The 25,911-nt window shown below is 37.9% G+C and overlaps 1 protein-coding gene across 8 annotated transcripts in view; it reads left to right on the top strand.

Annotated features, from left to right (window-relative positions):
- The window catches only part of DMS11 (Histidine kinase-, DNA gyrase B-, and HSP90-like ATPase family protein), a 28,210-nt gene extending 2,849 nt beyond the window's left edge, over positions 1–25,361 (top strand). The window contains exons 1-22 of one of the 8 annotated variants that reach the window (XM_088124921.1): positions 1,746–2,006; positions 15,071–15,194; positions 15,309–15,435; positions 15,667–15,741; positions 15,871–15,905; positions 16,294–16,372; positions 16,535–16,624; positions 16,713–16,788; positions 17,026–17,104; positions 17,333–17,461; positions 21,190–21,288; positions 21,371–21,472; positions 21,555–21,701; positions 21,779–21,829; positions 22,758–22,850; positions 23,427–23,478; positions 23,561–23,672; positions 23,816–24,024; positions 24,102–24,148; positions 24,465–24,538; positions 24,654–24,696; positions 24,910–25,361. In XM_088124921.1, coding sequence (XP_087981047.1) covers positions 15,072–15,194; positions 15,309–15,435; positions 15,667–15,741; positions 15,871–15,905; positions 16,294–16,372; positions 16,535–16,624; positions 16,713–16,788; positions 17,026–17,104; positions 17,333–17,461; positions 21,190–21,288; positions 21,371–21,472; positions 21,555–21,701; positions 21,779–21,829; positions 22,758–22,850; positions 23,427–23,478; positions 23,561–23,672; positions 23,816–24,024; positions 24,102–24,148; positions 24,465–24,538; positions 24,654–24,696; positions 24,910–25,014 — 1,947 coding nt within the window. In that variant the 5' untranslated portion in view covers positions 1,746–2,006; position 15,071 and the 3' untranslated portion in view covers positions 25,015–25,361. Of the gene's footprint in view, positions 1–1,745; positions 2,007–5,981; positions 6,121–6,165; positions 6,448–7,032; positions 7,405–15,070; positions 15,436–15,666; positions 15,742–15,870; positions 15,906–16,293; positions 16,373–16,534; positions 16,625–16,712; positions 16,789–17,025; positions 17,105–17,332; positions 17,462–21,189; positions 21,289–21,370; positions 21,473–21,554; positions 21,702–21,778; positions 21,830–22,757; positions 22,851–23,426; positions 23,479–23,560; positions 23,673–23,815; positions 24,025–24,101; positions 24,149–24,464; positions 24,539–24,653; positions 24,697–24,909 lie in introns of those variants that run through there. The other 7 variants (XM_088124923.1, XM_088124920.1, XM_088124924.1 and 4 more) reach the window with 7 other exon arrangements.
- Positions 25,362–25,911: the final 550 nt, after the last annotated feature.

Here is a 25,911-nt window from a genome sequence, read left to right as displayed (position 1 = left end):
TTTTCTCGACGAATATTGAAGAATAAGAGGAAGGAAAAGAAATAATGGACAAGAGAGAATAAAAAAGAAAAAGGAAAGGGGAGAGGAGAGAGAGGAAGAGGAGGAGGAGCGAGAGGAGATAGGGAAAGAGAGGAGAGAGAGTGAGAGAAAGATGAGGGAGATCGAGAGGAAGATGAAAGAGGAGAGAGAAAAAATTAATTTCATTATTATTATTTTGTCTTTCCATACTCCCCCATAATCAAAATTAATTTTCCTCTTTCTCTCTCTCTCTAAAAAACATGGTTTTCTCTCTTTCTCACACACTCTTACTCCACGCCCAATATTTTTCTCTCTTATTCACACCCTTCACTATCTCTTTCTCACATCCCCTCTAAAAAATTTAGCGACATTTTCTCTTCCTCTTCCTCACACCTCTCTCTAAGTCTCTGCGTATTAGTCGAATATGATCGTGGTCGAGATTGAGAGCGAGAGCGAGAGTGAGATTTTGAGCGAGCGGACAACGACAAAGTCGCCGACAGCCAATAAAAGGAAAACGGAGGTGCCCAAGGTCAAATCTCGCTCTCGACGGTCAGATATCGCTCTTAGACGATCTTATTTTTAGAGAGAGAGAAAGTGTCTTTACTAAATTAATTGGATTTTTGTTTCATTATAAATCTTATTTTTAGAGAGAAAGTGTATCTATGAAATTAATTGTGTTTTATTTCATTATAAATCATATTTTTAGAGAGAGAAGATGTGTCTATCGATTGGGGTTTTGAGAAAAAATTGAATGAGAACGGGAGAGAAGAAAATAAAAATGAGGAGAGAGGAAGAATGATGCTTTTTGAAGATATGGAAAAAGAGGGAGAGAGAACGAGAGATAAATCTAAAAATTAGTGGAGGGATAGTAAAAGTAATTTGGTATTAAAGATGATGTCAAGAAAGATTAGAAAATATAGATTTTGAAAAAAGTGGGTAATAAACGATAATGCTTTGCTAAAATGGCTATTCAACCCAATTTCCTGGTAAAAGGGCTAGCCCAAAACAATGACACATCAATAATGTCATATAGGTTTTTCGTTAGTCAACTACAATCAATTTAATTTATGAACCATTTTAAACTATTTTCCAAATCTAAAAAATTAAAAGTATATTTTGAAATTAAAACAGTAAATAAATATAAATTCAAACTTAGTTTTCAAAATTTTAGGAACTAGATATATATTTAATTCTAACTCAGAGGAAAACAAAACAAAATAATGTACAAAAAAATTTATGGAATGTATTTGTTTGGTTACTCTCTCTTTCTCTGTGGAGAAAGGGAAATAGCAATTTTTTCCTATCGAACGTCTACAAACAAGAGGATTTAATCGGAAATATCGACAGATTCCTGTGTGTGGAGTCCAAATAAATATGAAAATGAAATTAAAAAATCCACTGTTATAATTTAATCCTTATCGAATTTGAATATCAGAATAGTGGATATAGTAATGATTCAATGGGTTAGGTCCACTTACTTTTTAATTTTTTTTTGTTGATTTCGAATCTTTATAATTGATTGTAATAATGGAAAATAGGAATATTTGGGAATTCGAGGAAACGACTTATCATGATTCTAATCAATCATGATAGATTATTTGAATCTATTCTAATGATTAGAATAGAATCTAGAATAAAATAATAGAATTTATATATTCTATAGAATATATAAATTAGAGAATTAGAAATTCTAAAATAAAAATAATAATTCAACTTTTTCCTCCACATCAATGCATGATTAATGTTTTCACTCCACCATGCCCTTTTCCCTATGCCCTGCTCTAGGGTTTTAGGTGAAAAAGTGGTTCATCACTAACAATAACCAATTTCCCAATTGGAAAGCTTAGATCTATTTCCCACCTTCAAAGGTACTGTGATCTGGGCTTCTAAGACCTGGTAATTCACCCACTGGGTTCCGTTTTGTGATTTGTTTTCCTTTTGGAGAGAACAGAAGGTCATCCTTGAAAACATTTTCGCAATTGGAGAAGGTAAAGTGTTGATACTGTATGTTTTCCCCATGCGTGAAATTACTAAATCCATTTGCGTACTTGTCATTGTTTTTTGAATCGTAGTGTGTCAATGTATTTGCATGTTTCAATGCCTTGAGCGTACCCATATTTCATGTTGCCGGCGTAGTCCGTTACAATTTATTCAGTTTTTAAAATCCATGCGCTGGTTGGCTCCGTGATATATATTAACTTCATTTTGATATTGCTTCAAGCTCTTGTATCCCTAAATTGTTGTACTAAAAAATGACTACGATATGTGTATTATGATGTTTTTGGTTATGAATAATAGAGTGAACCGTTTGGTAACCGTTTTGTTTTCTACAACCACTTCCCCTAAGGATTGTTTTGTCATGTTATCACGTTTTCAAAATCTAAGCATAATTTTAACATCATGGTTTGGCATGGTGGTCGATAAGGACAGATGGAAATAGTAAAGAACTTGGAGGGAATGGATTCAGACTATGGTGGCCCAGACGCTCGGCCGAGACACTCACGTGTATATATATATATATATTTAAATTTGGCTAAGAATTTATATGGGTCTTGAAGAAAGGTGAACATATTAAAGAAATAGTGGGACAACAAGCATACTTTTTAGAAACAGAAAAATAAAAACGTAATCGTTATCAAATGAGGCCTTTAACTTTTATATGGAATTTTTTAATCTAAATAGACAAAAGAGGGGTTAAGCCCCCCTTCTTCCTTCTTTGCTCCACCCTTGTTGGTTAGGGTGTTTGGGATGGATTTAGAAGACACCTTAGACAAACCTAATTGTTTGGACTTTAAACAAAACAACAATTGCATAAGCCACTCCTAAATTGTAAGGTCTTTTTTTTTTTTTCCGAGTATAACAGGTGGGGGTGGGAGATTGAACTCACAACCTCTTAGTTGGAGATATATGTTAATTACCGTTGAGCTATGCTTGCTTTTACCCTAGATGAAAGTAAGTATGAAAATAAAACGCAATTGTTAACATATGTTTTATTTTGTTACATCTCTTTCACTCTCATACGCACACATTTGTTTTGATTTTTAAAATGAATGGAGAAACTTCATTTGAAATGATCTTGTAGCTGTAGATAAGATTGTAGAATCAAGAATGTGAACAAGGTTGACAATTGGGGACACGAAATACACAATAATCATTAAAAATTAATTTTGATGTCAAAGTTGGGGCCAAAAATCGAATAGATTGTGACAGGGATGTGGACTATTATGCTTTGTGGCATAGAATCATTGTGAGCAAATATTGTCCTCTTCCTACCAATTGAGTTTCTTGTTGGGGTCAAAGGCATTTACTGGAACACGTGGAAGTTTATTGCTTTGTGGTACTCAAAAAATTTATAGTTTCATTAGGTTCTTTGTTGGGGGCAAGTTGTTGATTATATTATGGGACAAGTTGTCGATTTTATTATACGAGGCCAATTAGGTATGGGAGCTTTGTCGGTGTGACGACGATTAAGATGAAGTTGATCCCACTAGGCAAAAGCACCCGACTGGAGCTTTAAGGCGACCGATTTGACCTTTTTGTCTTCAGGTGTACTAGTATAGTCGAAAAAATTCTCGACGTTCTTGATCCAGTCCAAGAAAGCTTTGACATACTTTCGCTCATTGAATTCCGGTAAATTAATCTTCATTCTAAAATATGTGTGCACACCCCCTCTCTTTGGATATGGGTTATCCTAATGAAATCATGGATTGTATTGAAGGAAATGTTCATCCTCATCCGAAGAATTAGAATCTTGGTTGCTCAATTGTAAATCTTGATGTCTTGGGCCTCCTATTGCGACATTTCTTGCTTCTTCAAGTGTTCTTGATTGAAATCTGGTCGCTGAGGAAGTTGTTCTCTTTGATATTCCCCATTTGTTCTGCTTGAGCCTCTCAAATATGATTTTTGTTCCAAAGAGATGAGATCAAGTTGTTTCGACATATTCTCCAATAAGCCATGAATGTGGTTGACGTTAGAATGGAGTTTTCTCAAAGAATTTTCTATCGACAACAAGCGGATGATAGTTGATTTTGGTGATAAAAGTTGAGTTTGAGGCTTGTTTGTGACGCCTGGAACTTACTGTGTTCTTCCCAAACATCCAAACATCAGATCCTAGATCGATGTTGGGCTCTGATACCAAAATTGGTGTACAACCAATAAAGAAAACTTAAATCTTATTCAAATCTATCTCCAAATAAGGAAAAGGTTGGCTATTTATAAGAGCTAAAAACCTTACAAGGACTAACTAACAACTAACCAACAAAAAATATCTTTTATAAAGAAAGAAAATACAATAGCTAAATCCGAATAAATAATACATAAATGATACTACTACATCAATTTTTCCCTTTTGTGTGGGTACTCACCTGCATCACCTCTATTCTCCTTGCTTTGGAAGTTCAAATCTTTAGAGGGTTAAATGTTTAGTTTGGCGGGTTTCCCACAGGAGGATTAACACTCCTCTTGTTCACGTTTCAAATCTCCTTTCCCTCTTGCTCTCGCTTATTCTCAAGCTCTTCCTCTTGCTCTCACTCATTCTTAACCTCTCGCTCTCACTGATGTCTCTCCCTCTAGCTCTCGCTCCCTTTCGTTCTCTCCTTCCCTCACTCACGCTTTCGCTTAGTCTCAATCTCACTCTTCGTTTGATGTCTATTGGAAGCCATAGCTTGGAGTTATTCGCGATTACAAAGGAAAAGGTAGTGTATGGAGAGAGGGAAGAGTGATAATAGGCACGATTTTAGGTATTGGTAAGTTATTCTACAATCGTGATCCTAACTTCTTGACAATGAAATCTGACAAAAAAAATCTTCTCATGCAAAGTTCAGAGATGACCAAGTCAAGGACAACAATGACTGGAGACCTGAAGATGACGAGTGAGAAAGACGGCGACGATGACTAGTTAGGCAATTGCAGTTAATCAAAATTAGGGTTTTAGGTAGAACTAAATGAGAAAGGAAGGGCAAGGTACGCAATTTCACATGCTTGCTGACGCTAGCAAAAAGTTGCAAAACTTTATTTTGAAAATTAGGTCAAATTTATTTGGGCTCAAATTTTTCTTAGTCCATAAAAACCCATATTATGGCTCTGAGGGCTGTTCACGGGTCGGGTTGGATCGGGTTTGGGAAGTTTTTTGGACCAACCCGAAAATCAGGGAACCGATAGACCGAACACAATAGCCAACCCAACCCAAAATTTTCGGGTTGGGTCGGGTCGGATCGTCAGGTTGATAGGGGTAAGAGAAAGTGAGATGAAGAAAAATTGAGGGCGACGGAGATGAAAATGTATACACCGTCGTTTCTATCTCCGGCGACCAATCGAACAACCCCAAGTTAATTTAGACGGCGGCACCAATATTGAAGCATTATCAGATGCACGAAGGAAGTTAATGTTCGTGGGAGCGCTTTCTGGACTGTAAATCTGAGGTTGCAACGATTTTGAGGTTATGGGTGTAGAAAGTGGAGACGGTGTGGGGGGAGACAGAAGGGGAAGGGAGAGAGACGAAGGGGGAGACAAAAACGGGAAGGGGGAGACGAAGGGGGAGACAGAAGGGGAAGGGAGGGGGACGAAGGGAGAGACAGAAGGGGAAGGGAGGGAAGGGAGGGAAGGGAGGGAGGAGGCATGAAAGAGGGAGAGGGGAGGGAGGTGGCACACAACAAACCCTAAATTATAATAATATATATATATTTTTTGTTTGTGTTTTTTAATTTAATGGGTTCGGTTCGGTTCGGGTTGAACCGACCAAAATATTATTGAACCCGCGAACCGAACTGAAATTTCGGTTCTTACAAATTTCAACCCAACCCAACCCAAAAACATTTTTAACCCAACCCAACCCTTACGGTTTGGGTTGGGTTGTTCGGGTCACCGGGTTTTTTGAACACCCCTAATGGCTCTTTTATCCTTAGGTGGAGATTTCTATGTTCGATCAGGGAGAAGGGATTTTTCGTCTTTGGGCCTCGTCCTTTTGCAGAGTTCTCTTGTAGATTTTTTTTTCATTGTTTGGTTAATCCATCTCCCTCCACTAACCTTGTTATTTCTTTGTTGTGGAAGGTTAAAATTCCAAAGAAGGTAAAATTATTTATGTGGGAGGTCCTTCTTGGTAAGGTTAGTATCTTGGATCGTGTTTTAAGGAGGTCTCTCTGTTTGATAGCGAATGTAGTGTTGTATCCTCAACAGGGGTGATTGAGGACCTTGATCACTTACTATGGAGTAGTGATTTTGCTTTTTTGGGTAGAGTTGTTTATTGGAGACTTTCAATTTTCCCTAGCCCAACTCGGAGGGTGGTTTGATGGTGGATGAGTTCCTTCTTCATTCGCCCTTTCCGACAAGGGTTGTTTTTTGTGGCTTGCCAATGTTTGTGCAACCATTTGGGCTATTGAGTTGGGAGGGACAACATAATTTTTGGAGGGGGTGGAGAGACCTTGAGACGAGGTTTGATCCTTTGTTAGATTTCATGTCTCTCTTTGGCTTCAGTACTTGAGGACTTTGGTAATTATCCTTTAGGTCATATTTTACTTGATTGGAGCCTTTTTTTAGTTCGACTCCTTTTGGGTTGGGTTGCTTTTTTGTAAGCCCTTGTATATCTTTCATTTTTTCTCAAGGAAAGGAAGTTTTTACCAATAGGAAAAACTTGTGATCAACTATAAAAATATTATCAAATTTATAAACTAGTTTCGGTTGAGATTGGGTTGAATTGATCCCAAATTTTTCCAACTTGTGAATTGAATCGAAAATTTGATTTGCAAAAAATGGACCCAACCCAAACTGAAAATTCACCTTGGGTGGTTTGATTTTTTCAGGTGATGAGTTACTTGAACAGTGGGTTGTTCCTTATTCCCTCGAGAGAGATGGTTGTTTATGATCTCTCGAATTACTAGCTTATCTTTTTTTTGTAAGTCTTTTTTTGGTTAATTAGTATCCTCCCCAACCTATTCTCCATCTAGCCATTCCTTCTCTATTTTGTGGAAATTTTGAGAATGTTGAAGAAGATTTGTGGTGCAGTTAGGTGGCTGTTAGTTAGCCTTTTACGTTGTAATCATTTAGTTGCAGCCCTTCTTTAGCTTGTTTCTCATTTACTGCACAGTAACAAGAGTTACTTTCTTTTAGTTGAAGTTAGAAACCTCTATAAACAAGTTTCTACTTCATTAATAAAACATCATTTAATTATTATCAAACTCTTGTGCAAGACTGCATCAAATTGGTGTCAGACCGCCAAGATTCTTGGCTCACTTTTTGTCATGGCAAGCAACAAAGCTCCCACCAATGTCGTCGGAGACTCTTCTCTTGTTGGAAAAGAGGCGGATCAAACCATTGTCCTCTCACCACGAGCCACAACCAAATGCTTGATATCGGTTGAAGGAGCTATGGAAGATATCAAAAGGAATGTAGGTGAGATACAATAACTTCTGAATAAAATAGCTTGGCGACTTGAAAGATTTAAACTTATGACAAAATGAATCAATAATTGGCCAAAAAGAACAATGAAGAGGACAAGGCACCAAGATTCTTCAACACCAACCAAGAAGATTTCAAGAACCTATTTTTGCACCAAGAATTCTGCAAGAATTGAGATCTAATCGACAATAATCCAATCGAAATCCTTTGTTTCTGATAGACTCCCAATCATAAAGAAATAATCTAGAAGGAAGGGTAATAAAGGGAAAGAGAATATTCAAGTGGGCCCGAGTTAGTTAGAAGATGTTTTGGTATTGACAGGATTTGTTATAGTGGGGAGAGTGAGTTAGTTACAGAGAGAGGAAGACTATTATATATGTGTTACTCTTGAGAGGGAAGGGGTATCTCTTTGCTGATTGTATTTCCGTTGAGGAATTGTGGGAGAGATTAGGGAGCTCTCAAATACACCCTTAGACTGTAATTTCCTTCTAGTATCTAAATAATAGAGTAACCTCTATCATTTTGGTATCAGAGCAGTGAAATTCTGGGATGGTGACAAGGATGGAAAGTAGAGTGGAAGCTGTAGAGAGCAAATTTCTGGGTTGATTTCAATAGTGGAGGATAGCAAGGATGTGTGGAGGACCGAATTGTCCTTGTTCAAGGAGGAGATTAGGCTTTGGATGTCTGCTGTTTCCCAGAAAATGGGGATCGACGAAAAGGGAAAGGGTCCAGAAAGAGGCGTAGAGGCAGGGGAGAAGACATCGATGAGCGCCGTGGGGTCGAGTGAGGGGTCGAATCAGCTTTGTAAGTTGGAGGTGCCAATTTTTGAAGGGGAAAATCCGGACGGATGGCTACACCGGGTCGCACGATATTTGAAGATAAATCGATTAGCAGACAATGAGAAGTTAGAGGCGGCGATTCTCTGCCTTGACGGTGAGGCTTTAGCTTGGCATTTGTGGGAAGAGAAGCAAAGTCCCATCCAAACCTGGGAAGAATTTCGCGAGTTGCTGCTTCAGCGTTGCCGACCCACTTTGGAGGGTACCCTATCTGATCGGTTAGTGGCGGTACGACAGGAAACAACCGTTCGGGATTATCGCTGGCGATTTTAGGAAGTGGTTGGCGTGGTTGATGGCGTCCCTTCGTTCCTGCTTGAAAGTCTCTTCCTCAACGGGTTGAAAGAGGACTTGAGGAAGGAGGTTAGAGTGATGAAGCCCAATGGGCTCAAAGAAATCATGGTAATGGCCCAATTACTTGAAGATAAAAATGGTAAGGTTTCAGACCCAACATCAGGGGGATCGGTTACCTTAGTAAAATCATCTGGGTCATCCAATGGGTCAGCCCTAATGGTATCGTTCAATTTGACTCATCCTAATCCCACGTGAACCCTAGAATCGGCAACCAAAAATGGAGATCGCGCAATCGCCGGACAATTTCGGCGACTCTCTAATGTAGAACTCAAATCGAAGCGCGAGAAAGGGCTCTGTTACCGCTGCGATGAGAAATTTGGGCCAGGGCACCGTTGCATTTTTTTACATGGTTAGTGTCTCGAGAAGAAACGTGAGTTGCAAATCTTGGTGTTGCAGGAATCGGATGGCGGGGAGGCTTTTCAGGACGCGGTTGACACAATTGCAGAGAAGGCGAAAAAGAAGGTACGAAATTTGCCATGCTTTCTTTGAATTCGTTCGTAGGACTGGCGACGCCGCGTACGAAAACTCTGAAGGTCCGCGGCCAAATTGTAGGGCAGGACGTGATCGTGTTGGTTGATAGCGGAGTTACTCACAACTTTATTGCACTGGAATTGGCCCAACAGTGTTGCTTGCCGTGTAGTCAGACCAAAGACTATGGAGTAATTCTGGGCACTGGCACGGAGGTAATGAGTCACGGAGTTTGCAAGGCCATGGAGGTCGTTTTCCCAAATCTAACTATTGTGCAGGATTTTTTGCCCATTCCGTTGGGGATCGCTGATGTGATTTTGGGTGTCCAATGGATGTCAACGTTAGGGGATATCACGCTGAACCTAGAGAAGTTAACGTTGCAATTCGGGTTGGGAAAACGACGGGTTTTGTTGCAAGGAGAACCCAGCCTACAACGAACACAGGTCTCGTTGAAAGCAATTTTGCGAGCAATACGGTAGGAGCAGCATGGGGTTATTATGGAATTAAGCTCAGTTCATGAGATGCCGACCCAAGCCAGGGAGGGGGACAGTGAGGTTAGGCCAGTTGAATTGCAGAAGGTTCTTCATGAATTCTCTCAGGTTTTTCAGCCTTTGAACGGTCTTCCCCCTCGAGAAACAGGGATCATGCCATTGAATTAATTCCGACTGTAGGCCCCGTTAGTGTGCGCCCTTACCACTATCCACAATTTCAAAAAGAGGAGATCGAGAAGCTGGTGCAAGAAATACTAATTGCCGGTATTTATTCAGCCTAGTTCAAGTGCTTTTTCGAGCCCGGTCCTCTTGGTCAAGAAGAAAGACGGCAGTTGGCGATTTTGCATCGATTATCGGGCTTTGAACCGTGTAACTGTACCCGATCAGTTTCCTATTCCAGTGGTGGATGAGTTATTGGATGAGCTATTCGGCGCTACAATTTTTTCGAAAATTGATTTGAAGTTCGGATATCACCAGATCCGTGTTCGACCCAGTGACGTTCATAAGACAGCTTTTTGTACTCACGATGGGCATTATGAATTCCTTGTTATGCCTTTCGGTTTGTGTAACGTGCCGTCCACTTTTTAGTCCATTATGAACGATATATTGCGCCCTTACCTTCGTAAATTTACTTTGGTGTTTTTTTATGACATTTTGGTCTATAGCTCTTCTCTACAGGACCATATCTGCCACCTCTGGCTCGTGTTCCAAGCTTTAGAGAAACATCAGCTGGTTGCCAATGAGAAGAAATGTTCTTTCGGCGTTGCGCAAATTGAGTGCCTTGGCCACATTGTTTCCGGAGAAGGAGTCGCGGCTGACCCCTCTAAGGTATCCGCTATGCTTGACTGGCCGACGCCGACGAATATTAAGGAGCTTCGTGGATTTCTCGGGCTCACGGGCTATTATCGGAACTTTGTGCACCATTATGGTTCCATCGCTTTTCCCTTGACACAATTGCTCAAGAAGGACATCTTTATATGGACCGACGATACGACAACGAACTTCACGAAACTCAAGGAGGCCATGGCCACCGTCCTAGTCCTGTGGTTGTCGAATTTCTCCCAATCCTTTGTTGTCGAAACGGATGCATCGGGTATCGGCATCGGGGTTGTGTTGATGCAGAATAAGTGCCCCTAGCTTATTACAGCCATGCATTATCGTGTACTTATCGACACAAGCCCATTTATGAACGAGAGTTGATGGCTATCGTTCTTGCAGTCCAGAAGTGGCGCCCGTACTTGTTGGATCGGAAATTCCTCACTCGGACGGATAAAAAGGCCCTGCGGTTCTTACTTAACCAACGCGTGCTTCCGAGAGAATATCAGCGGTGGATCACCAAATTATTGGGCTACGATTTTGATATCGAGTACAAGCTCAGACTGGAAAACAAAGCTGCCGATGCCCTTTCACGGCGACCAGACTTAGCCCATTTGAATACTTTGACGATGACATCTAGTCTCAACGTTTCTGTCATTTCACAAGAAATTCAGGAGGATGCTAAGCTTTCTAAAATCATGGCTGACCTTCGTAATGCCCAACCAGTCCCAGTTGGATATTCTTTGAGGCATAATGTGCTGTATTTCCGTGGCAGGTTAGTCCTTGCTTCTTCTTCCCCATCCATTCCATTGATTTTGCAGGAATTTCATGGGTCTCCATCAGGGGGCATGGGGTTTCTCAAAACCTTGGCACATCTCAGTCGGGAAGTTCATTGGAAGGGAATGTGCCAAACTGTCAAGCATTTTTGTGCTGATTGCCAAATCTGTTAACAAGCTAAGTATCTTTCCTTGGCCCCCGCCGGGTTATTGCAACCCTTACCCATATCGGAGCACATATGGGGATGAAATTTTCATGGATTTCGTCGAGGGATTGCCGCGCTCAGAGGGATTCAATTCCATCCTACTGGTTGTGGATCGATTATCCAAGTATAGTCATTTTATACCTCTTAAACACCCGTTTACTGCTATAGTCGTGGCCCAAGTCTTTGTGCTGGGAGTGGTTCTCTTACATGGAGTTCCCCAGGGTATTATTTCTGATCGGGACAAAATTTTCACCAGCTTATTCTGGGAGGAATTATTTCATTGCATGGGAACAGCTCTTCGCCGAAGCACGGCCTATCACCCACAAACGGATGGCCAGACGGAGGTGGTTAATCGCTGTTTGGAGACATACCTCCACTGTTTTACTATGACTACACCCACTAAGTGGGCACAATGGCTTTCATGGGCTGAATTAAGCTACAAACCTCATTTCACACCGCCACCAAGACAACCCCCTTTGAAGCAGTCTATGGCCGTCCCCCCCTCCTATTTTGCCTTATGAGCCAGGCGTTACAGTCGTTTCTTCGGTCGATCAGCAGTTACGGGACCGGGACAGCATGTTGCACGAACTAAAAACCCACTTACTGGCTGCCCAACAATGCATGGTGTCGGGAAGGCTATTATATATGTGTTACTCTTGAGAGGGAAGGGGTATTTTTTTGCTGATTGTATTTCCGTTGAGGAATTGTGGGAGAGATTAGGGAGCTCTCAAATACTCCCTTAGACTGTAATTTCCCTCTAGTATCTAAATAATAGAGTAACCTCTATCAGTTTCAAAGGGGAGAAATACATTTAGATTCTTTAAGTGAGGAAGATGAGATCTTTAATTTGGTGGAAGATGGACGATTAGTTAGACCCAACTAGCAGCAATTTTATGATACAAAAGACAATAATCTTCATCAAGAACGTCAAGAGCGACCTATATTAACAACAAGACAACACCACCACAAGAAATACTATGAATTTTTTTCCACCGTGATAGACCTAAAGAGTGGAAAAGTGAAGGGTTATTGCTTCAAGAATTCAACTTTTTCAGCAAAGAAGAAGAGTTTTTCTATGGGTTTGTTGTTAGATTATTTTGATGACGTTCAAGAAGATTCTCATAGGAGTGAAAAGATTGAAGGAGGCAAAGATTCTCCAATTGAACTTCAAGAACATAGGCTATAAGAAAATGCAAGAAAGCTCTTCCTTCCAAGTAGACTTCAAGAATGTAGATACGAGAAGGAGAGATTCAGTCTGTGGGAGAGTTGAGAAACAAACTCATTTGACCAATTCAATTTCTAGTTATTCCAAGAAAATTTTGGGAAGTATTGGAATGAAGAAGAAAGTGGGTAGTTTTGAGAAGGATCTTGAGAAAAAGAATGTTTGATAATTTGGAAAACTTTTGTCTCAACAAACTACTGGATCAAAATTTATTGGGATTTAATTTAGATTGGTCACTTTATCGTTGTTTTGATGAGTTGAAAAGGGCATTTTTCGGTTGGAGTATATTTGAACCGCAAGAAGAAGGGAGTTTCTATTTTGAGGGTTGTTCACAACCTTCTAACTCTACTGCTTTTAAACTTGAGGACAATTTTATCTTTTGGGCTGGAGAAATTGGTGCAGTTAGGTGGCTGTCAGTTAGCTTGTTATGTTGTAATCATTTAGTTGCAGCCCTCCTTTAGCTTGTTTCTCATTTACTGCACAGTAACAAGAGTTACTCTCTTTTGGTTTAAGTTAGAAACCTCCATAAATAAAGTTAGAAACCTCTATAAATAGGTTTCAGCTTCATTAATAAAACATCATTGAATTATTATCAAACTCTTGTGCAAGACTGCATCAATTTGGTTCTTTGCTTGGCTCCTTAGGAAGGATAATTACCCTAGATGTGTTGCAAAGGGTCTAATTTTACATTTTTGGCTTGAACCGGTGTATTCCATGTAGCAGCAGGGTCTATGATCTGAGTTAAGATTTTGTGGTTGTGCCATTTTATTTCTAGAGCGTGCAGTTGGTTGGTTGTGGTTTATCTTTTGTTCAGAGGTTGAGAATTTGCTAGATGATGGAGGAAGTTGTTTTGCATCCTTATTTTGAAGGAGAAGTATGTGTTCTATTGCAAGTTCACTTCTTTGCCATTCTATGTCTAATATGGTTAGAATGAGATAGAACATTTATGGGAATGGATAATTTGTGAGAAGATGTTTGGGGAAACATGTTTTTACGCTCCCCTCGAGGTTCTTAATTCAAATTTATTTTGTAATTACTCTTTTTTTCTATAACCAAAAGATGGGGTTCTTTTGTGCATGTTTTTGCCCCTTTGACCTCTTTTTTTAGGTCATTTCTTTGACTTTAATCTTCTATTCTTTAGAACAAGATACAAACTTTTCATTGAAATATAATGTTCCAAGATACAAACTCCAAATGGGAGTTAAAGTAGGCAAAGAAAAATAAAGGAGAACAATCATCATGGGATGACTCAAGTGGTCAATGAGGGCCAATGTAAATAGCAAAGGATTCAGAGGGAATGAGTTCAAACTATGGTGGCCACCTACCTAGGATTTGATATCCTACGAGTTTCCTTGTCAACCAAATGTAGTAGGGTCAGGCGGTTGGTCCGTGAATAGTCGAGGTGCGTGCAAGTTGGCCCAGACACACGGAGATCCAAAAAAAAAAAGGAGAACAACAAAAAGAAGATTCATAATACAGAAGAAACAAACAATGAAAATCCAGCGGCTTGGTCATGAGACGTGACAAAGGAAGCTTAACCAGATCCTTCAAACGGGGAAGAAAGCTACCAAAAACTTCAAGAGCCAAGAGACAATCAACAACCATATTTGATATTCGGATCAAATTCAAGCCCAAGGATTCTGAACTTTGCACTAAAAGTATCATACTCCATCTTCCATTCAGAAAGCAGCTCCATCCTTCTTCTAAAACAAGCTTCTTCACAATAAGTCATATTATTTAGCGTTTTTTCCAACTCCTTTAGAAAGCCAGGATGCTTTTCATTGGAAGAGAATCCCAAAGAAGTGACAAAGTAAGGGCGATAAGAAGACATTTTAGAGTAATAAACTTTTAAGGACTTTGGGGCAGGGAGAGATACTTCAACTTTAAACCCAAACACCAAATGGATCCCCTTGTTTAAATAAGAGAAGCATGGCTATAAAAGAAAATTGTTGTTAGTGTTTAATGGATCTCTGGGACTGTTAGCGGTCTCGAGATCTAGAAAAAAGATCCAGGATCATAATCATCAATTTTTTTTTTTTTTTTGGATAACTTCCTTTATTCTGTATAAATATTACTATTGAAAATGAATGAAGCCAATGTGATCATTAGTCACTCAAGCCAGCACGTCCTTTTAATGAATGATTTCGTTTAGCTTGTCTTTATGCTTTTCAGCTATTGGATTCACAAGTTTTTGGTTCATTTTACTTGTGTAGAAGTAATTTTAAGCCTTCTTCTTCTTCTTGCCTTATTTTAGTCCTCTTATGCACTACACCTATGAATTAACATTCAACGTTGTTAGTGTTTAATGCGATCTTATAGCAAATTGGACAGCTCCATTGTAATTTTTTATCGGAGATCCATCTTTTGTAATTTCATTCATGATTCATCAGTGGTTTCTTACCAAAAAAAGAAAAATGTTGTTAGTGTTTAATGGGATATCAAAAGTGGTATTAATTTTTACACTATGAGAACAACCTTTGTGTGTCTTGCTCAGGATGATATCTGCTGACATTGTGGACTTGTCAAGTGATGATGAGGAAGGACCAGACCTGAAAGCCATTAAGTTGGAGCCAAAAGTTGACAGGGCTGTGATGCTACTAAAAGAGCATGAGAAGAAGGTTATCATCAAACATGAAAAACTAAATACTGAGTCTGGTTGTCAACAATTTGATGGAAATAGGTGCTCCAATGTTTTGAGTGCTGGTCATAGCTGCTCTAGTATATTGGATCAGGTGTTATCTCCTGCTGATGATTCTGGCCTTACTTCCCCATCTCCATTGTGTCCTGCACCAGTTTGTCGGCAATTTTGGAAAGCTGGTAACTACGATGATGGAGTTGCTTCTAAAGCCACTGTTCAAAGTACTATGCTATTTTGTCTTGTTCATTAGTACTTCGCCATTTTTTTAATAGATACGTGATATTTCATGGATAATTATGCTCAGCACAATTTTCTTGCCTCGGATTGGACAAATAGTGGTCCTACCAAAGTAATGCAGGATAGAACTTTTCATTTAGATGGATTTGTGAAGAGATATTGGATTCAGGAGTTCTGTTTCTAATGGATTTGGTTTTTGTGTTTGCTGATGGCAGGTTCCAAAGGATATCTCCATGTCCACCCTATGTTCCTTCATTCAAATGCTACTTCACATAAATGGACCTTTGGAGGTATCAAACTGTGTGTGTGTGTTTGTATGTCTTTTACTTGATGAAAGAAACTCAATCATCCTTTCTATCTAATTATTTCTTATTAAAAAAAGCCATAATTTTTATCCTATTGTCTCTTGCTGTTTGCAGCTATTGCAGAGTTGCTTGATAACGCTGTTGATGAGGTGATTTTCTCGCCTGAATCTTTTAGCAGCATATTTGCTTAATTTCAATTAAAGTTTATAAGATGATATTTATGTTTTGTGGGTATTATCTTGGTTTTTTTTTAATTTATATATATTTTTTGGGGTAAGATGTTTTTCTTGGTGTAGCCATCTTTCCAATTCTATTCCCCTCCTCCCGGCCCGACCTTTTTAAATAAAACTTTGATTAGACATATGTTTCACAATATTTGAAGTGCATGATGATCATTATTGAATTTCAAATAAAGTGCTTTCGACTTTTAATAACATGGCTTTAATGTTTGTAAGTTGAGGTATTTATGTGTTCTTCTGTCTAGTTCTGTTGGCCTTCTACATTTAGATTCTTACTCTTATGTTATATAATGGATAGATCCACAACGGAGCCACCTTTGTCAAGGTGGATAAAATATTGAATGCAAGAGATGGAAACCCTGCTTTGTTAATTCAAGGTATTGCCATTCAATTATCCAATTGCCTTGTGATATCAAGTTTCTATTTTCATTCAGATTTCCCTTATTGTTAAGTCTGCCCTGTCTCTGCTCCACCTTTGTTATATATGTAGATCAGACTTCTTAATAATCATGTTTCTAAAATTTGACCAATTTTTCTAGACGATGGAGGTGGAATGAATCCTGAAGCGATGAGGAAGTGTATGAGTTTTGGATTTTCAGATAAGAAGTCAAAATCAGCAATCGGAAAATGTATGGAATTTTGCAATCATCTTGTAATTTCTACTTTTTTAGCTTCTTCTTCCCTACTGCATTTATTGGTTCACTTGTAGCCTTCCAGATGGAAATGGTTTCAAAACCAGCACTATGAGACTTGGTGCAGATGTTATTGTCTTCAGTCGGCATGTGAATAATAGGTTTGGCTCCAAATTTGACATGGTTTTCAACTTGTACATGTAAATATCTTAGTTTTGGCTATGAATGGTGATATTTATTCCAACCTTATTTCTTTGAATGTCTCTACTCATTGTTCTGGCAGAAGATCTTTCATCATTTAACTTTTTTGGCTATAAATAGCGAACATATGTGGAATTTCATACATTATGTCTTTGTAAAACAGTTTCTTTTTCCTGAGGTTCATTTTCCATGTTCAGGGTATCAACGCAGAGTATTGGTCTTCTATCCTATACATTTTTGACCCGTTCAGGCTACAACAGAATTGTAGTGCCTATGGTAATTCCACTTTCCCCTGAAATAGTTTTATGTATATGATGGGAAGGAACATTTTACGTCTTCTTCTCCCAATTTTTTTTTTACTATTTTTACTTTTTGTTAACCTTTCTCGTCATATGCACTTCCTTCGAGGCTTCGACTTCAAAACTGATGCATGCTTTACTATCTTTATTTATTTTTGGTCAGTCACTTTTTTAATGCAATGGAGAATCGATGTTTATACTGCAGGTAGATTATGAATATAACATATCAAGTGGCAAACTGGAAATATTGCATGGGAGGGAACATTTTGCGTCCAACCTTTCCATACTTTTGCAGTGGTCTCCATACTCAACAGAGGCTGAACTTCTTAAGCAAGTATGTCCCTTTTTTTATCTTTTGTGTGTGTGTGTGTGTGCCTTGTGTACTTTGACATTTCTAGCATGTTATGTTTGTAAAAGAGGATCCTGGCCTAATTCTTATCTTGGTCTCCCCTTGAATGCTAAACCACATACGGCATCCTTTCGGGATCCAATTTTGGAAAAAATGAGGAAAAAGCTTAGCTTGTGGGAAAATTCTCTTATATCAAAAGGCGGTAGGGTCACCCTCCTACAAGCTTCCTATCCAATCTCTCCATCCATTATCTATCTCTCTTTTCCATCCAATATAAGGTGGCAAAGGAGTTGGAGAAAATCATGAGGAACTTTCTTCGAAAAGGAAACAACTCCAATAGGGGACAGCATCTTGTGAGATGGGAAAAGGTCATCCATCCCATTGAGGATGGTGGGCTAGGAATTAGAAGCATCAAAGACAAAAACAAAGCTCTCCTAGCAAAGTGGATTTGGCGGTATCATGTAGAAGAATCTTCCCTTTGGAGAATAGTTTTTTTTTTCTTCTTTTTTTTTTTGGGGTGAAAGAAATCCCTTGGAGAAGAGTTATTGTTGCTAAATTCGATCAATAAAACAACTCCCTTCAACACTCCCTCGCATGCTTGCATTTGACCGTGGTCCATGGAAATCTATCCTCAAACAGCAATCCCTTGACATGGTAAGAAGCTTCTTTAAGGTTGGTGATGGATCACAAACTTCTTTCTGGACAGACAATTGGCTGGAGAATGTGCCATTGCATGCTGCTTTCCCCCTTCTCTTTACCTTACACTTCAACGGAAATGCTACTGTTAAGGACTTATGGTTGACGGAAACTAACTCTTGGGATCTCAGATTTAGACGAAACCTCAAAGATGCAGAAATCATTGAGCTAGTACCACTTCACAGATTGTCTACCATCCATCTCAACCAGGACAATGACAGAATCTTATGGAGATTGGAACCATCTGGATTCTTGACAACCAGCTCTCTCCTCCAAGGCTTGATAAATCCCACAACCTCTCATGATGATGCTTTTCTTTATAAGTCGATTTGGAAAGATCACTACCCAAAGAAGATTAAATTCTTCTTATGGGAGGTTAACCTGCTTGCATTAAATATCCACGACAAGCTACAAAAGAGGATGCCGTATACGTGCCTTTCTCCACGGTGCGTTCTCTGTAAGCAGCATGGTGAATCTTTGGGGCACGTCTTCGTTTCTTGCAACTTCTCATCCAAGCTCTGGGATACTCTCTTACCATCCTTTGTATGGCCTATGGTTCTACCGACAGATTTACACTCCCACATGGTGTGCTCTTTGTAAGCAGATGGTGAATCTTTGGGGCACCTCTTCGTTTCTTGCAACTTCTCATCCAAGCTCTGGGATACTCTCTTATCATCCTTTTGATGGCCTATGGTTCTACTGACAGATTTACTCTCCCTCTTATCCTTTGCTCTCATGGGACACCCATTTACTAACAAAGCAAAAATCTTCTGGATGCATTTTGTTAAGGCCATGCTTTGGTCCATTTGGTTGGAAAGAAATCATAGGATCTTCTAAAGAAAAGCGTTATCAATCAACAAACTTTTTGAATCTATAGTGTCATTGGTTGTATCTTGGTGCAAATGTTCTCCTATCTTTCAACACTACAGTTTTAACTTTTAACCTATTGGAGAGATATTTTGTAACTCCTTTGGTTTGGTTTGGGATGTTTCTTCCCCTTTTGTATATCTCTCTCATTTCATTACATTAATGAAATCGTTTCTCTTTCCAGAAAAAAAAGACATTTCTAGCATGTTTGGACTATGGGCTACCTCTTTTAGCATGTTTTATATATATACACACAAGAAACCGAATGATATCGTATTAATCACAAAGAGGCAACTGAGTCAGCCTAAGGGCCAGGGTGGAGGGGACCCCTCCCAAAAAGAACAACAAAAAAGAAACTATATCAAAGTCTTCCGATCATTCACAATCAGTGGTGCTTATGCGCTGAATGTGTTATCCATCCTGCTCCCACCACCATTTAATCTTACATAATTTATCTAAATTGATATACAGTAATTGTATAGCCTCCAACATCGACTATCTGTATTTCTTTGTATGAGAATTTCTGCCCCAAACTTTGGTTATCACATTTTTGTCAAAATTTTCAGAAAATTTTGATAAATGATAAGATATTATATCCTCAGATGGTTAGTTATGATACATAGCGAAATGTCAGCTTCCCTAGTTTCTGGGCTACATAATAGAACTTTGAAAAGTTTCTGTCTTTACTTTTTCCCTTAGGTTGACAACACTTTTCTGATTTTAGCAAGGTCGGATGTTTTTCTTAATGGATAAGAAAAATAAGTCCTACTTATTTTTAAAGAATTGATACAAGGTTAGATTAAATAGCAACTACAGGGAATAATCAAAAATGGAAAAAGAAACTCTTGCCTATTAGAATAAAGAACCCTTGGAAACCCTAATCTATTAGAACCTAAGTGCAATAGAAAAATAAAAGAAAATAATAATATAATTTAACAGTTCTATATATATATATATATATATTTGTGTGTGTGTGAAGGGAGCAAATTTTTGATATAGTGAAAAGTTAAAAACAGTCTGCCCATTTTTATCTAGGGGCTTACAAAAATGCACCCCGATCAAGTTTGCAACTTCCTCCCAATCCTTTCCCTTCCCATTGAAAAATTTTGAATTTCTTTCAGTCCGAAGACTTGCTTCGACCGGCAAAGGCTTACCGAGATACACCATAAGAAGCTCAGAAGGACTGCATCCAATCATACTTGTCGCTAAAGTCACTTTCCATCTTTTCATCTCATGGCCTCTTCAAAGATCTTCCTACCCTTAGCATGTTATTTTAAATTTTCATCATTATCCTTCTGAAATAATTTTGTATGGTCAACAAATTGAAGGTGAGTGATATGTATAATCTCCCCACTGATTAAAAAACCTTCCAATAAAACCTGCCTGAAACTCTTGATGCATCAAATTGCTTAACATGTCTTCCACAATCGCAAAATGTAAAGGAGATGATGGGTCGGGTCTCCTCGATTGAAGCAGAAACCCTGCCCTTCCATTTCCCATGAAGAGAAATATGGAGAATTTTGTACCTGAAATGCATTCTTTCATTCAATTCATCTACCTCTTACCTAAATGTTTCCTTTGCAATATCCTGATTAGAAATTCTGGATCTACCAGGTCATAGGCTTCATGGTAATCAATTTTAAGAACACGACATATTTCCTTCTATCTTCTTCTTTCCTCATCCGTTCACTTGCTATTAGAATCAATTTTAAGAGTCCTGCCTCTTTTCTTCAATCATCTTCTTTTCGACCTCCAATGAATGCATGTTGGTCATGGGACTGTAGAGGCTTTAGCCTCTTGTCTTGCCTCCCTTTTGCATGGGCTGTTTTTTTTTTTAATTGCCCGTTTGATCGTTTGCTCTGTAGACGTATTATTTTTCTCATGAAAAAAAATATCTTGAACAGTAACTTGTTTACACCATTGATTAGGCTAATAGGTCTAGAATCTTTTACTTTCACTCCTTTTTCTGAATAAAAAAAAATCAGAGTTTTATTTTAGATTTATATAGTCATATTGAGCGTGTTTGAAAATTTCTACAGCAAGGCATGGTGTATGACCTTGCTAATTGAACATCTTTAATTATGTGGAACATATTTAGCAGCTCTATATGTGGGAGCATCAACATGTGTACATTTTGACTCTGATGGCAGTTTGATGACATTGGATCACATGGCACAAAAGTAATAATCTATAATTTGTGGTATAACGGAGACCAGAATATGGAGCTGGACTTTGATACAGATCCAGAGGTTCAACTACATCTTTCCGTTTTCTTCTTTTAATTGACTGTAATAATTTGTGAGGACTTTTATATTGACTTGATGGCAGCAGGACATTTGCATTGGCGGACATACAAAAAAAATTGACGCTCTTTCTGCACGGAAGGCAGTTAATGAACAGCACATTGCTAATAGATTGCAATATTCTCTCCGTGTAAGCTTGAATTGCAAAAGGAATATTACAGTTCCATTTTATATAGACAACAAGCTTTGTACTTACACTTTGTGCTTCCCAGGAATATTTATCAGTCTTGTATTTGCGGATATCTGAAAATTTCAAAATTGTATTGCGTGGACGGGTTATTCAGCATCATAATCTTGCTGATGATCTCAAATTCATCGAATACATTTTGTATAAGCCTCAAACTGCTGGATGTGTCGAGGTATTAATTGTCTTTTCAACATGCTTTTTTTTCCTTTATCTTATGTCTCATAGTTGCTCCCCTCCCTCTTCTGATAGGTGGGTAACGTAGTGAGTACAGTTAATCTCATGTCATATACTACATTCTTTGTGAGTTGCCATAAACCATAGTTTTCTATATTATATTATTTTTTGGCTTGGCTTGATGAATAATTAGACCTAAATTTTTTTTTCTTTTAATAACATACTTGAAAGAATACACAAAGGGCATACAAAAATGGGTAAACAGAAACTACCCCTCAAGAAAAGGACTCCAGTCCTAAAAAGAAAAAAACAGCTAACCGATAATTACAAAACACCTTAGAAACTAAAGCCTGAAGAGAGATTAAATATACACAATCTCTTCCCAGCCAAATATCTGATAAAATAGTGAAAAAACAAGACTGCCAAAGAACACTTCCCTTATCTCAGAAGGGAGGATTAAACCCCTCCTCCACCATCGCCTGAAAATCACTTCTAAGTGGCAATGAAACCCCAAAAGTATTCAACAAATCACGTCCAAATCAACTAGGGAAAGTGACAGCTTCGAAGAATGTAGTCAAGGTCCTCCATTTTTTACCATAATATTAATATAGCCCTTTATTATTATTACTATTATGGTAGAAATTAATTCTGAAGATTTTTTAAAATACTTTTGGGCTTTGTTTCTGGAGTTACTAGTTAGAGATAATAAATAAACAATGGGGGAAGAGAATGAAGTTGGCAGATATCAGGGCGTAGTTTTTGGAAAGTACCAAGTGTCTCAATTGCTTAGTAAATTCATGTATTTTCCTCTCTTGATATTATAAATCAAGTTCCTATTTAATTTCTCGTGTATCTTGAAAAGAACAAAAACAAGAAGAGGAGAGAGAAGAAGAAAAAGAAGACGACACGAAGAAAACATATTACTTTTTTACTTAATATCTTTTAAAACCCTCTTTTACTTAATATCTTATTAAAAGTAAACCCTGAAGATAATAATGATGATGATGGCATCTTATCAATTGTTTACATTGTAGCTCTTTTTCTAACTATTCAGGGTATGGTAGTTACTACAATTGGGTTTCTGAAGGAGGCCCCACATGTCGATATACACGGTTTTAATGTGTACCACAAAAATCGTTTGATTATGGTAAGTTAACTTTCACCTTTTGTTGTTGACCTTTTTCTAACCTAAAACCGTACCGTTATTTCTGCCCCTTTCCCTATTCATTTTAACCATTAGAAAGTTCTTTTCTTTCTTTCTTTATGGGCGTGTGTGTTTGTTTCTGCATAGTTTTCTTATTAATATATTAGTTACTTGTTGAAAATTGAGTATGGTCTTATAAATGATTGTGGGTGGAAATCTGATGCCATGTGAAGAATTTTGATGGTACCGAATGAGGAAATAGGGACTGTTTTTTACATTTGTGGGAATACATTAGTGGTCGTATAAATTTTACTTTCAAACTTGTCATTTCTGGGTTCTGATACAATTTTTTGATAATGATTCTTTTAATTAAATACAAAGTAATTGATTATGGACCTTTTATGAAGCAGAAATAGCTTGTACAAACTAGTCATTATGTATGGATTCCAATTCAATTCGTTGGAAATGGTTCTTTCAATGATGTACAATGCAATGGATTATCGTAGATGGTACTGTATTATGTTTTTAACTGTCTTTTTGTCCGATGCACCAATATGTTCCTTTTCATATCATTTGCAGCCATTTTGGAGGGTTGTGAGCTATTCAGACGGTAGAGCAAGAGGAGTTGTTGGTGGGCACTTGCTATCTAAATTTCCTTTTTTTTTTTTTTTGACTTGTGGCTGATGGTCATTGATATTTATCTATATCTGAAGGTGTTCTCGAAGCAAATTTTATTGAGCCAACACATAATAAACAAGATTTTGAGAGAACATCTCTTTTCCAGAAACTCGAAACTCGTTTGAAGGAGATGACTAGGGAATATTGGTAAGCTATTTGGGAAAAAATTGTCTATTAACATTAATTTTTCCTTTTTTCATTTCTCGGATTTGAATAATGGAGGCATGGGTTACTTGGCTTCCGTTGTTTGTACTAGTGTTACCTCACACTTTTGCCTATTTATTTGGCAGGGATTATCATTGCGGACTCATTGGGTATCAGGTTAAGAAACATATTCAGGTTTCTGCAACCTCAGCGATGCCATCCAACATCACGGTACCTGCTGGAATAGAGAATTCTCACAAATCGACACAATGCTTTCCAGTTCCAGTTGGTAAAATAGGATCTCACGGGAGATCTGAACAATCTATACCCAAGTCACAGGGTAAATCTAGAGAAGGTAACTAGTTAATTGGGCACCTGTTCATCACATTTATTAACATCTTTCTATAGGTCTAAAGCTTTTTCTTGGTGCAGGAGTATGTATGAAGAGAAAGGCAGATGCTTTGGTAGAAGATGGACAGGTGAAGGGACTTAAGACGAACTATTCTGTGTTTTTGCTTTTCTGTTATGTTAATCCAGTTCTTTCATATTTCATGAAAATTTACTAAACCTGACTCATTACAAATCTCTGTATATGAGCTTCAAATCCATTAAGCTGGTCCTATTTTAAATTTTTTCCATCTTTAACTATGCTTAGGAATTGTTGATCAGTTTCTACACTGGTTTTTCTTTTTTTTTTTGTTTGCATAATGTTGCAAATGCACATAATTGGACATGGTTATTTTTTTAACTTTTAATGAAAACAAATTAATTAAGTTCTATTTCTTGCCATTGCAGTCTGTCCATACTATTCAACCGAAAGATCAACAGGCTATGATTTTGTTGGAACAAAATAAGAAGCTTCGGACACAGTGAGTAAATAGGATAGGAAGTATATTTGATGGTTTAGATTTTTTCTCTATCCAACGCAGAAGTCTCATGTTTAAGTTTCAAAATGCACTAATTTTCCTCCTCGTTTATCTGTAGATGTTCAGAGTATGAAAAGCGGGAGGAAGAACTTAATCTCAAGGTACAACTGGAACCAATGACATCGTTATGTATTATTGATTTTGGAAATGCTTTTGAAAATAGAATTTTAAATGAAACTTTTTTCTACAAAGACACTGAATTATGTCAATTCTTACCAATAAAATTGAACTGAGTTACTAGCGAAATAGACAACGAAAATTGAACGATTTTATTCTCATTCATTAGATAATTTCTGTGATTGTCACTGGTGCAGGTCACACGACTTAGGAGCGATATACAAGAAGTAGAACTCCAGATCTCGCGACTGTTGGATGAGCTCAAATTATTTGAAGCAGTCAAGGTTGAAGGCATTGTATAAATTTTGTATATTCTGCTGGTCCTTTCTTTTTTTGAAAGAAGTTTTTTATCCCCTTGGATAGAACAACAACAACAAACATGACCCTGTAGCTGAAACCAGAAATATTTCAACAGTTCCCATAGAAGGCCGACCCTTTTTCTCAGTCAGCAACATGACCCCTTTGGTTTTGCCCCAAGCTTTAAACTAGTTTCCTAGGATATGTGTTTTGCCCCCTTTTGTGTCGGTTCCTGTGGCGGAAAATTTCCCACTTGTACAGAAATACATACCCTCCTTGTAATATGACTGAAAATACTAACATTCATGTTAGTTATTAGTGTTTCTCGTATATAAAATATGCATTGTTTAAATTTTTGGTTTTCAAAATGGGAACTATATTTGATTTGAAGTTGATGCCTGTATTTGCTTTCTTTTTCCTGTTCTGTGACTGTGATCAACAGAACTTGTAAGTTATTAGGGCTTCTTTTGATTTTCCAATGTCCAGATTTCTTCCCGTCATTTCTCTGCTCCTTTTCCATTGTTGCTGTCTTAAATGGATTTATTGTTCACAAATGAGAAAAATGTTTTTCTAGCGACCTTAAATGGTTTGTTTTTCATTTTATAAGTTGCTGCGTTTATCAACACACTAGGTTTCGGTTGTTTGGACATTGTGAAATTTGTTGAGAATTTTTCGACTGCCATTTAATTTGTAGGCAATTAAATGAATTGTTAAATTTGAAATTATAGGCAATTTCTATCATGTGCACAGTGAAGGGTAGATTTGCAAGTTTGTATTCGGTCAAATAATGATTTGTGTTTGAAATGAGGGGATGAAATTTTATAAAACATGATTTACTTAATTTATTTTTGATATGTAATTATATATTTATATTTTTTGTTAATTAATTGGTTTGAATTTAT

Source organism: Momordica charantia, assembly GCF_013281855.1.
Source record: "Momordica charantia cultivar OHB3-1 chromosome 6 unlocalized genomic scaffold, Mcharantia_2.0 BLBB01000006.1, whole genome shotgun sequence".
Taxonomy (NCBI): Eukaryota; Viridiplantae; Streptophyta; class Magnoliopsida; order Cucurbitales; family Cucurbitaceae; genus Momordica; species Momordica charantia.
The sequence above is the reverse complement of the archived record's forward strand: the minus strand, read 5'-3'. Positions and strand labels throughout refer to the sequence as shown.